Below are 12,115 nucleotides of genomic sequence, written 5' to 3' on the forward strand. Positions count from 1 at the left end.
TTTCATGTAGATGCTGGGGATTCCAACAGACCCTTTTGGTTGTGTGACAGGCAGGGTTCTGACTGAGCCGTCTCCCTAGCCCCATGCTTTTACTTTAAAATGACACAATGACCTTTGCTCAGAAATCATTTCCTGAGACAATGTGGTAAGATGCTGCCAGCCATTAGCATTCACCAGCAGCCTGGTTGGTGGTTCCCATACCTGTGTTCTTGGACCTCCAGGACCCCCTCCCTCACCTAGATGGAAGAGGTGGAAGGTGACATATTGCTAGGCCTTAGGCAGCTGCACTTGGAGCTGCTGAGCCATCAAGGGACAGGGTGGTGCTTGTCCTGGATGTGGGTCAAAGGGCATGGCACCTTCTAATTTACATGTTATCTTGGTGAGTTGCTGCCAGTCTGGGGTGTGGATACACTGGAGGAAAAGACACAGCTTCTGCTGTTATAAGCTCAATCCCCAGAGCCACATACAAAGGAGAGTTGAAGTCCTGTGGCATCTGGGACAGCTCTTGTCAGTCCTGTGGCTACCATGAACCTTGCTACTGTCACAGTACAGCATACACAGGGAGTGCTTTGAGAGTCAGGCTCAAGTGGGTGCCTATAGACACAAGCTAGAGTCTTTCCCACTACTCTGGTTCAGTAGCCTTGCCTGACATGACCTTCCTGAGTGACCTGGGACCTCACAGACAGCCAAGTTTTACTGGAGATGGTGTTCAACTTGTTCATGAGGGTCACTTCTGGCTCGCTGGTAGAATGGAATTGGTGATTTTTTTTTTTAAATTCAATTTAATTGTTTTTGAGATAGGTTGCTATGTAGACCAGGCTGGTCTGGAACACACAGCCCCATCTGCTTCTGCTTCCCGAGGACTAGTATTAAAGCCACTATGCCTGGCTCTATTTATTTTTGAGACAGGGTTTCCTGTAGCCACAAAGTCAAAGCTGGCCTTTAACTTCTAATATTTTTGCTTCCACTTTCTAAGTATTAGGATTATAGGCTTGTTTTAAAATTGCATTTATTGAGGCTGGAGAGATAGCTTAGCAGTTAAGAGTATTTGCTACGCTCCAGGTGGCAAAGGCACTCACCTTTAATCCCAACTCGGGAGGTGGAGGCAGGAAGATCCCTGTGAGTTCAAGGCCAGCCTGGGCTACAAAATGAATTCCAGACAGTCAGGGCTACACAAGAGAAAAATCTGTCTTGAAAAATAGGGGAGAGGGGTGTTTATTGTTCTTGTGGAGGACCAGGGGCTGGTTTCCAGCACACACAGGACAACTCACAACTTCTATAACTCCAGGTCCAAGGACCCAGTAACTCCTCTGATCTCCTTCACACAGGTGGTACATATAAACTCACATGTATACATAAATAAATAAAACTTTTAAATCACATTTAACTTTGGAGCTCAGAGGACAATTTGCCAGAATCAGTGTCTGAGAGATTGAATTCAGGTTAGCAGGCTTGGTGGCAAGCCACTACCTACTGAGCCATCCCACCAGTCTGCAAGGGGTTGTCTTAAAAAATGGACAAACAAGCTGGTGAGATGGGGCCTTGTCATGTGTACTCAGACACTTCCATTCAATCTTGGACACAGATGCACTAGTAATAAAATTTAAGACCACAAACAAACAACAAACAGCGCTGGAGATGTAGCTCAGTTGGTAGAGCGCTTGCCTAGTATACATGAAGCTCTGCGTTCCATCCCAGCACTGCAACAATATTGTGTTCTTGTGCACGCACACCAGTGATCCCAGTGATCCCAGTGATCCCAGTGGAGGCAGGCGCTGCCCCCTGCTGCATACAGAAGAAGCTGCAAGGGAACCTGGCCAGAGCCTGCAGGGCAACTCCCTCCTACCCAATCCAAAAGCCCCACCCTGGGAGTGGTGGTGCACACATGTAATCCCAGCACTGAGAAGACTGGGACAGAGGATTGCTTCAAGTTCAGGGTCAGCCTGGGCTACATAGTGATTCTGTGTTTCAAAAACTGAAAATCTGAGGGTGATTCCTTAGGGCAGCTGGGGAAAATGAGGTTGTTGTCACTGGGAGACTGGCAGTTCCTATGGATGGCCTGTGGCTTCTCCCTGACTCCAGGCTTCTGGCTGTGGTCCTTAGAACCTGAGTGATCTTCCTGGTGGTCCTTCCCAAGGTGGGTCTGACTCACAGGGTCACGGTCCTGGAGTCCCAAACTCTTCCCAGGATCAGAGCTCCCTTCTGCCCCGCCCTCTGCCCTCTGCCCTGTCTCCAGTAGACACTGTGCCCTCCTCCATCCTGGGGCTGCTGGAACACTGACCACCCTGTATTGTGACCTCTGCCTGATGGAGCCATGGAAGCAAAAGGACAGCAGCTGACACTCAGCGCAGATCACTTAGGCAGTTGCAGCTTTCCACTCTGGAGCAACTTCCTTCCTTTCGAGACAGGGTTGCGTAGCTCAGGCTGGCCCAGGACTTACTATGCAGCTGAGGATGACCTTGAAATTGTGATCCCCCTGCCTCAGCCTGAGAGTGAAGGATGGAACCCAGGGCTTTCTGCATGCTAGGGAAGTGCTCTGCCACCTGAGTCACATGCCCACTCCCAGCAGCTGTTCTGGTCACCCACTCCTGGTCTTGCCCTGCCCCTTCCAGGTATCAGTGTCCCTTCTGCTAAGAACACCATTCCCATCTGTCCAAGCAGCCAGCTTCGCCAGGGTTGGAGTGAGATCTGGTCAGTCATTGTCTCCAGGCTTGTTGATCTGGCTCAGGGTGATGGATGTTCAGACATGGCTGATGTCCACTAATAATCAGGCATGAATTGGCTCAGTCTCCTATAAAATACTTTGTTTTTATTATCAAACTGGGTCTTGCTGTGTAGCCCAACCTGGCCTGGAACTTGTGATTCCCTGCCTCAGTGTCCTGAGTGCAGACCCGAGCTTATTTTTATCCTTCTTAGATATCTGTGGTCACAGCAAACGAGGCACAATCTCAATGGTGTTAATCCGGAGGACGGTCTGTGGGTTCACGATGACTGAAAAAGAGAACCTTGTCACAGGCTGGGCCTCATCTCCTTCATAGGCAGCTGGGGACCAGCTCACCCCAACAGTGCATTCTGCCTGGCCCCTGGCCATGTCTTTTGCCCCCACTCTATTTACTTGATGTGTACTGACAACCTCACTCACGTCATGGGCTCCACCTACAGTTGCAGATGCTGGAAACCCAGCAGCCTATGGTCAAGGGTCTGTTCCCATAGCCACACTGACCTTAAGGCTTCAAGGGTAGGATGGACCTACTCACTTTGAGAAACAGGGATGGGCGAGGCTCTCTCTTACCTCCTGGTGCTCCTGACTGGGGTGAGTATATGAGACTACATCCCACTGCCTAGGAACACTTCACAACCGCCACTGCTACTGTTTTTTGGGGGAGGAGGGGTGCAGGGAGGGAGCTGATCAAAAACATTTTTTATTTCATTTAGTGTGTGTGTGTGTGTGTGTGTGTGTGTGTGTGTGTGTGTGTGTAGGTCAGATGTCAACTTGGGTGAAATCAGTTCCCTCCTTCTACCATGGGTTCTAGGGTTGGCAAGTGTCTTTAGGTGCCAAGCCATCTCACTGGTCTGGGCTTGGCTTGAGACAGGATATTGCTGTGTTGCCCAGTCTGGCTGGGATCTTTGATTCGGCCTCCTCAATGCTGGAAACAAAAGCGTGAGCACTGTGCCTGGCCCCATCTTCTGCTGTGACACTCTCAGAGACAGACTCTGCAGCCACTCCACGATCCTAGGCCCTGCTCTTGGGGCCCTTCTGCCCTGTATGGATTGGTGTTCTGTAGCCCTCTATCTGCCATGGACCACCTACTGCTTTGAGGATATTGTCAAATGTCTACATCAGATCAAAGCAGGTAACAGGGGATGGGTCACACCTATTAAGGACTAATACTTAGCCCCCCCCCCAGGGTTGAGAGGATAGTAGTATGTGCACTGAGGCTACCCTGAACTTCTGCTTAGGAGCCCCCCTTCCTCCAGAGAAGAGAGAATGACTTGTCCACCTGGCCTCGGCTACCTGGCACTGCCTTCCCATGACTTCCACCACCACAGAAGATTCTTGCCTAGCCAAGCCAACCACCATCTTGCCCCTACCCCACCCCCAAGGGAAAGCAGTGCCCTGTGCAGTCACCCTCAGACTCCACCCTGTCCTCACTGAGGTCAGCAGCCTCATGAATGGCACCACTCCTCCTTAGCACTGTTTCACAACGGCCACTGCTACCATCTGGGGCCGGGTGGGGGTGGGGGTAGGGGTAGACACGGACAGACTAAATCTTCCTGTGGGAGAGCTGGTCTTTGCTCTGTCCTGTCACCTGCACAGCTCCTGCCACAGCAGCTCTGGGGCAGCTCTTGCTGATGCTGAGGGCCCAGCCTGCAGCCTTCTCCCATTGGTACTAGGCACTGTGGCTTCAACCCCGAATACCCCCAAGCTAGTCTCAGCCTCTCTCCTCACACTGGCTGCAGGCCTTCTGCAGCACCCTCTGGTTACAGCCTTCAGATGAACCCGATCCTCTGTCTAAAAGCTCCTTTACTCCTTAAAACTCAGCCAGCTGGCCATGGCCTTGACCACTGAGAGGATGTTTGTACTTGGCGTCTCCATGACACATGCAGCATTCCTCAAGGGCTAATGCAGCATCATCGAGAAGGGAGAATGCAGATTGCCTAGTGTAGGGGAAACCATAACCACGCCCGCTAGGGGCTGGCTACAGGTGTGCCTGACCATGCCTGCTTCGGGCGTGGTCAGGGTGATGTAGGGAAGGTTTAAGAGTGAGGGGCGTGCATGTGGAAGGCCCCTTCTTCCGTTTCCTCTTCTGCTTGCTGTACTTACTGCTGCCCCGCTGGCTGGCTAGGTCGCTCTGTAAGTAAAGCTTTTCCTTAATAAATTCCCTTGTATTTTTACCTGGCTCCGTATTGGTAATTCCCACAATAGCCTAGTGACAAAATGACTTCAAAGGAGAACAGTTGGCTCCCTCCCCCCACTTCCTGCAGAGGTCATGGACCTGTTCCTGAGCATCTAATCATGTTTCCCTTTGAATTATCTGTGATGTCACATGCACAAACACACATGCCAACAGCACAAAGCTTAATGCCAGGAGCTTTCTATCCTGTTACCACCTAAGCCCGACCTGTGCCATGGAATGTGAACTATATCTGGCTCATGTGGAAGTTACTTCCAGTTTTCCAAGATAACCCCAAATACCACTGCTGTCTTCCCGTGTCTCAAGGTGCCATGGGTGCCATGCTGGTTTACAGCTGCTGTGTGGTGTGCATGTCACATTGGGGCAATTTGAGCAGTCCTGGGTCCTTACCCCACACAACACTGGCATGACTATTGGGGATGACATTACCCTGGCCTTGCCCAGCTACTTGGCAGGGATCACAGGCAACAACCACCATGTGATCACAGGCAACAACCACCATGTGCTAGGGGCACGGGACCACAACACACTGTCTTGCACTTACTGTTTTTCTTTCTGAAGTTTTTCCTTTTCCTAAATTTCATGTTGATTTTGGGCCATGATTCTGTCTTTTCAATGACTGTGGCTTCAACACGTACAAGATCCTTTCTAGAAAAAAGGAAAAGAAACTATGACAACTTGACAGTGCACTGACAATGTACCTCTCCTTGATTGCTTCCAGCTTTATTCACACCCTGGTGAAGTCCCCAGAGAAGTCCTGGTTTTGCAATGGGGTCTAACGTTGCCCAGACTGACTTTGAACTCCCTTTATATGCAAGGAGCAACTCTGTCCTTCTGATCCTCCTGCCTCTGTTTCCTGTGTAGGACAACAGACATATGCCACACATCTGGTTTATTAACTGTAAACATTAAAGCATAATGAAGAGTATTTAAAAAAAAAATCTTTTAGTCAGGTATGGCCTCCTAGTGCTTGGGAGTCAGAGGCAGGAGGATGGCCATAAATTCAAGGTCAGTCTAGTATACATTGTGAGTTTCAGTCTAATGGGTGCTACACAGTTAAACTTTCTCAAAAAGACAACAAAGAAAACTTTATTTTTTTAAATTTTGTTTGCAATGTTGAGATAAAAACCCAGGGCCTCAAGCTTAACAGGTGGCACTCTATCCCTGAGCCAAACCACCAGCCTTAAGATGATCTGAAAGGCTACACTGGCTGCTGTCTATGGTGGCACAGGCTTTTAATGCCAACACCTAGGAGGCAGAGGCAGATGGAACTCCGTGAGTTCAAGACCAGCCTGGTCTACCTAGTGAGTTCCAGGACAGCCAGGGCTATTACACAAGAGTGACCCTGTCTTGAAAGACCAAAATATAATAAAAGAAAGGCTGCACTGTAGTGGATTAGTGATTGACCAGCCACCTCACTGGATGTTCCATGGACAGCAAACACCCTCCAGAATGGTACAGGAAGGTGTTACGTTTAGCTCTCACAGTGATGTGTGATAGTCCCCAATGGGCCCGACCACACCATGTCCCGTCTGTGCATCAGCACAGGCCCTGCTCCAAGCCCAGTGTTAAGCAGCTCATTACCCGAGGAGTGGCTTGCCCAGAAGTGTGAAGTTGTCTGCCCCGACCAGCAGGACCTGAGAGGATAAAATGTAGCATATTTAATCCCTGGCTCCTCACCAAGGTCACAGAAACCATTGGGAGCAGGGAGTGGGTGATGCTCACATGCTGAAACTAACTGCACAGGAAACTGAAAACACAGAAAGGCCCAGGGCCCACAGGGGAGGGAGATAAGTGACCTCTGCAAGCTGTTCTCTGACCCCCACCACCCACTGGAGAGGTAGATGCTGGAGGATCAGGAGTAGTTAGGTCTGTCTACACAGCAAATTTGAGGCTAGCCTGAGATACAGGAGACCTTGTCTCAAATAAAAATAAAATGGTTAGAATAAGACTAACTCTCTGCTCTGGGTGCCATCATGTTGTCCTCACAGCAGCATCCTGCTGGAACCTCCCAGCCTCCCTGTACCAGCAGGTGCAACAAATCTCACTCTGAGCTCAAATGGTGTTTTTTTTTGTCAGTGATTGAAAATTCAATGGAGGCACAGTTCGGCCTTCTTGCCCTCCACCAGCCCCGTTTCCCTTTTGCTCTGCCCTGCACTGATCCTACTCCCCATCCAGTGTGGCTGGGATGAAAAAAAAATAAAAATCCTCTCAGTGATGCACATCTGGTGCCTAAGTCCCTGAGTTCACAAAATAACCTGCATTCACCTTCTCCAGCCGGATCCTCTCTCCACACTTGATGTCCAACTCATTTTCAATTAGAATCAGGTCCTCCGAGGTCACCTTCCATTGGTGGCTGGCAAAGTGCACTACAGCAAAGAGCCGGCCATACTGGCCTGTGGCAATCAGCTCATTCACCTTCCTCACAACCTCTGCAGGAAAGGACATGGCAATCACCCACTGGACAGGCAGCTGGCCATCTACTTGTGAGGGGTACTCCCTGCAGTCCATCCAGGCCTGTTTACCCACCGAATAGGTGGGTTAAGGTTAGGCTGGCAGGGAGTATCACTTCTGCAGTTCTGGGGCAGAACCCTCACCTTGTTTTGCTTTAAAAAAAAAAAACAAACAAAAAAACCAAGAACCAGTGGACAAACTGAGCAGGAATGGTACATGCCTATAATCCAGTATTTGGGAGGCTGGAGCAGGAGGATTGCAGTGAGTTTGAGTCTAGCCTGGGTTACACTCTAGGGTGAGTTGTATGCAGTCTGAGAAGTGAAAGACCAGTCCTGCAGCCTGAGGAGCCAGAATTCTATCTCTCTGAGCTGGAAGCCCCACCCCCACTCCTTCTCTGCTTCCCATCAACACTGCAGCAATGGCTCAAGTCACAGTACCCTAACCCTCAATTTTGCCCTGAATGGCACCCACTGAGCACTGAGCCCCACCCCTAGGCCAAGGGCTAGACACAGAGGACATGACAATTCCTGCCCTAGAGACAGATCGAGGCCAGAAGCAGCTCCTGGGATCACTGATAAGGCTCGATGAGGAAGAACCTTCAGTGTCCTTAGGGTCAACATCCACAGAATTGGCTAAGCACAAAATCGAAAATATTCAGAAAACAACAAAAATCAAAACAAAACTTGTGCATGCACCAAACACACACAGACCTCTCCTGTGGTGGTACCCTGAACAGTGTAGTGGAGTGAGCACATAGCTCAGCGACAGATGTGCCCTAGAGAGGACAGGTAGGGCCTGTACAGGCTATACACAAACACTTTGCTGTTCCACATCAGGGCGTGATATTCAAGGATTCTGATAATGGTGGGAGTCCTCCCACCAAGCCCACAGACCCCTAGGTAGGACTATATTTATCTTGAACAGCATCTTAAACCGTATTTTAAATGCCAGAAGATTGACCACAACAATGGGAACTTCGAACTCTGGGAAACTCAAATATGAATCTATGGCTGGCACAGCTGTGCTGCCTTTCCTGGCACTTAGCTCAGGCTGGACATGAACTTGTGATTCTGAGTGCTGGGATGCCAGGTGTATACTGACATATGATATAGCTGGAGATACAGGTGCACCTCCCCACCTCCATCACCTGGCTGCTTTGTGGCAGATGCTGGAGGGCTGTTTACCAAGGGACGGTACACCTTAAATGCTGGGCTTACATGTGCTGTTGTTCAGAGCATTCAGAAACCCGGCACCTTGCTCCATGGCAATGATTACCTCAATGGCTCATGAGCGTGGACACTAGGTGCTATCCGTACATTTCCCTTTTTGTTTTGGTTTTTGAGATTGAGTCTAGGCTGGACCCAAACTCTCAGTAATCCTTCTGCCTGGGCCTCCCAAATGCTAGGGCTACAAAGGCCACCCTGCCTGGCCCCTGCAAAGTCTTACCTGTGTGATGTCTGGTCTCTTCAACAGGGTCTGGCAGAACCACTTCTTCCCAGGGTGGTGAGCTCAGGGAGGTCTTAGGAACGTATCTGTAAAAGCCATTTCATAAACTCATATCACATGCACACGAAAGACAGTTTCAAGTGCTGAAGGAATAGTTGTGTGATGTCAGAGGGTATGAGTGCACAAGCTTGTTATGGAGAGATATGAGACTCACAACACTAATGCTGGCTCTAGATGGCTATCATAGGAGTTCCAACCTTTCTGTCTCCAGGGGCATGTGCAGACTTCAGACCCAAGCCTTGCCTGCCTACGCCATTAACAAGCACACAGGATGACTCTGCACACATCTGCAAAGAATGGACACTCTCCCTCATTCCCTTCTTAGTCTCTAGGAACATGAATTCCATGTTCTGTGGCCAGGCAGTGACCTTGAGGGAGCAGGAGTAGCTAGAAGGATCTGTTCTCTGAATCTCTGTTGTGAGTGACGTTAGGTTCAGTGACTGTGCAGGATGGAGTCAAATGAAGAACACGGAAAGAGGGAGCTGGGAAAATGGAGTCTGGCAGGAGGGCTGAGCAAGTCATGGCAGAATTGGAAGAACAGGCCACTCAGTGAAATGGCACTTGAGGGTTCTTCATGTTTTCAGACTCTGTTTTATAATTTGTCCTTTTGAGTCTCAAAGAGGTTTATGCTGCTGAGAATATCCACCCAGCAGATTTACGTACAGTTTTTGGCCAAACCTATATGTCAGATGCTGTTCTGGAGATATGTGTGTATGTAACTTATACATGCATGCATTATTTCTGTTCGGGACAGAATTGTACTACTATGTATGTATGTATACACATTTGTTCTGGAGGAGGAACCCAAGGCCTCAAGTATGTTGGGCAAACATGCTATCACTGAGCTATAGCCCCATACAACCTCATCAAAATGTGGAGAATTTTTTGTTAATTGTTTTGTTTTAAAGACAGGGTCTCTATTATGTAGCTCTGGCTGTTCTGGAACTTGCTATGTAGATCAGGTTGGCCTCAAACTCACAGAGATCCATCTGCCTCTACTTCCCAAGTACTGAGATTAAAGGCTGGTGCCACCAAGTCTGCCATCATACTCAGCTTCTAATTTAGAGAAGTATTTTGTTTTTTGTTTGTTTGTTTGTTTTTCACGGGGCTTCTCTGTGTAGCCTTGGTTGTCCTAGAATTTGCTTTGTAGACCAGGCTGGCCTCGAACTCAAGCTGCCTGCCTCTGCCTTCTAAGTGCTGAGATTAAAGCTGTGTGCCACCACCACCCAGCTTGAGAAGTCTGAACTTGGAAGTAACATTTCTATAGACAATGGAAAAAATCACCAAACCAATATATTGGTATCATTACCCTTGTGGATACGAAGTGCTCTGTGAATTGAATCTTTGAGAAGCAGACCGGAGGGCGGCTGTAGGAACAAGAGAAACATGGTGGGTAGTTACTGTGATGAAATGCACAGATCTGTTGCTGGTGTCTGGTTTAACCTACTGTATCACAATCTGCCTCTAAAAAAGTTCAGGTGAGAACTGGTCATGGCTCAGTGGGTAAAGTGCCTGCTACACAGTGTGAAAACCTGAGTTCAGATCACCAGCGTTAAAATAAAAACCCAGGCACAGCAACACCCATTTGTTACTCCAGTACTGTGAGTAGAGACAAAGGGATCTCAGGGGCTTGTTGACTAGCTAATCTAACCAAAAGGGCCAGATCCAAGTTTAGTGAGAAACCTTTAGAAATAAGGTGGGGAGGAGCTAGAGGGATGGTCAGTGGTTAAGCACTCTCATAGAGGGTGAAGTTTGGTTCCTAGCACCTGCATGACAGCTTACAACTGCCTGTAACTCCAGTTCCGGGGATCTGTGATAAACCAGCCTGACTCCATCTTAGGTGTGAAAGCTAGCTTATAGTAAAGACAAACTAGGTTCAGTCATATTTACGATTAAATTTGTTTTTCACGGATCGGGCTATGCCCCACTAATAACCTTAACTACAAATGGTTCTGTACTGCCTGTTCCAGGAAATGGCAATCATGGCTCTATTTCAAAAAAGGTTATTATGACCCCCTGTTGTTAGACCACCTTGTTATAACCGACTACCTTGTTATGACTACCTTGCAATCATGTCTTTGTTTCAGAAGGTTATTATAGCCAACTCTTTATGCTTATGTTTTGTTTCTGTAACCCAACCTATTTTCCTGCCTATACCTCCATTTGTAAACTCCCTACTCCTGAACTATACAAACCCTTATCTCACCCATGTCCAATGCTGACCTCTTGAACCCAGTCTTAGGGGGAAGCAGCTGTGTACATGAATTTTTTTTTTTAAAAAAGCTTGCTTTAATTAATTTGTCCCTGATGATTTGGGTTGGTGGTTATTCTCCTCAAATCTATGGGATTAATATCTGATCCCCTCTTGGGGACACCAAAAGCACCTTCACTAAAATGCACATATAAGACACCCCCCACACACAAATGAATATCAAAATAACTCTTTTAAAAGGAAGGAAGGAAGAAAGAAAAAGAAAAGGTAAAGACAAGCAGTGTTCACCTGACACCGTCATCTAGTCTGCACACAGGCAAGTGCACCCACTTGCACACCTTCGCACAACACATACTCAAACCAAAAAGTCCGGCCAACAAAACTAAAGACACATCACTCAGTTACTAGTTATGTTTCAAGATGGTTCATCCCATGGTCTACGACCCTAACATCAAAACCACTCACTCCTTCCTTCAACGTCATTTTTCAGATCCGAGGGTGGCTAGCAGCCCGAGGTCAAATGTTCACGGTCGGGCGTTGAAACCCTCCCTATATAGCGGCTTCTGAATCGCTTCTCTCTTAAGTCCCCTCTGCATGGCTCTGAGTGGTATTTCTCTGAGCCTGTTTGCGCCTTTTTAATATAGGACCTACACTGAAGTTTAAGGGTGCTTGAAGGAACCGCGTTCTCATCCCAGGTTCTCGTAACGCAAATCCCGTGCAATATTTACGACGCACGCAACCAACACACCAGGCACCAAGGCGACACACGTGCGGCACACGGCAAGCGCACCGTTTCGCTCCTGTTTCCTCCCTCCCCAGGACTCCCTGGTCTCACCAGCTCCGGGTCCCGACGGTGCCAGGATGCTGCGGCTACATACAGACACCAGCCGCCCGAAAGCGCCTGGCAACGCCGAGGCCGCTATGGACGCCGCCATTTTCCTACAGTCACAACCGGAAGCGGAAGCTGCGCAAACCTCGTGCGTTGACTCATTATCCCGATAGGGAACACCTGGAAGAAGGGAACGGA

At 48.7% G+C, this 12,115-nt stretch overlaps 1 protein-coding gene across 1 annotated transcript; it reads right to left on the minus strand.

Moving 5' to 3' along the window:
- Nucleotides 1-1,187: 1,187 nt before the first annotated feature.
- On the minus strand, nucleotides 1,188-12,080 carry Mrpl21 (mitochondrial ribosomal protein L21). The gene is made up of 7 exons (XM_027408788.2): nucleotides 11,924-12,080; nucleotides 10,186-10,243; nucleotides 8,817-8,902; nucleotides 7,185-7,348; nucleotides 6,501-6,553; nucleotides 5,461-5,564; nucleotides 1,188-2,991 (listed from the first exon to the last, which is right to left on the minus strand). Exons 1-7 carry the CDS (start codon nucleotides 12,021-12,023, stop codon nucleotides 2,927-2,929), a joined length of 630 nt encoding a protein of 209 aa, XP_027264589.1. The 5' UTR covers nucleotides 12,024-12,080; the 3' UTR covers nucleotides 1,188-2,926.
- Between the last annotated feature and the right edge of the window lie 35 nt (nucleotides 12,081-12,115).

The sequence above is a fragment of the Cricetulus griseus genome, chromosome 3 (assembly GCF_003668045.3).
Source record: "Cricetulus griseus strain 17A/GY chromosome 3, alternate assembly CriGri-PICRH-1.0, whole genome shotgun sequence".
In the NCBI taxonomy this organism is placed as follows: domain Eukaryota; kingdom Metazoa; phylum Chordata; class Mammalia; order Rodentia; family Cricetidae; genus Cricetulus; species Cricetulus griseus.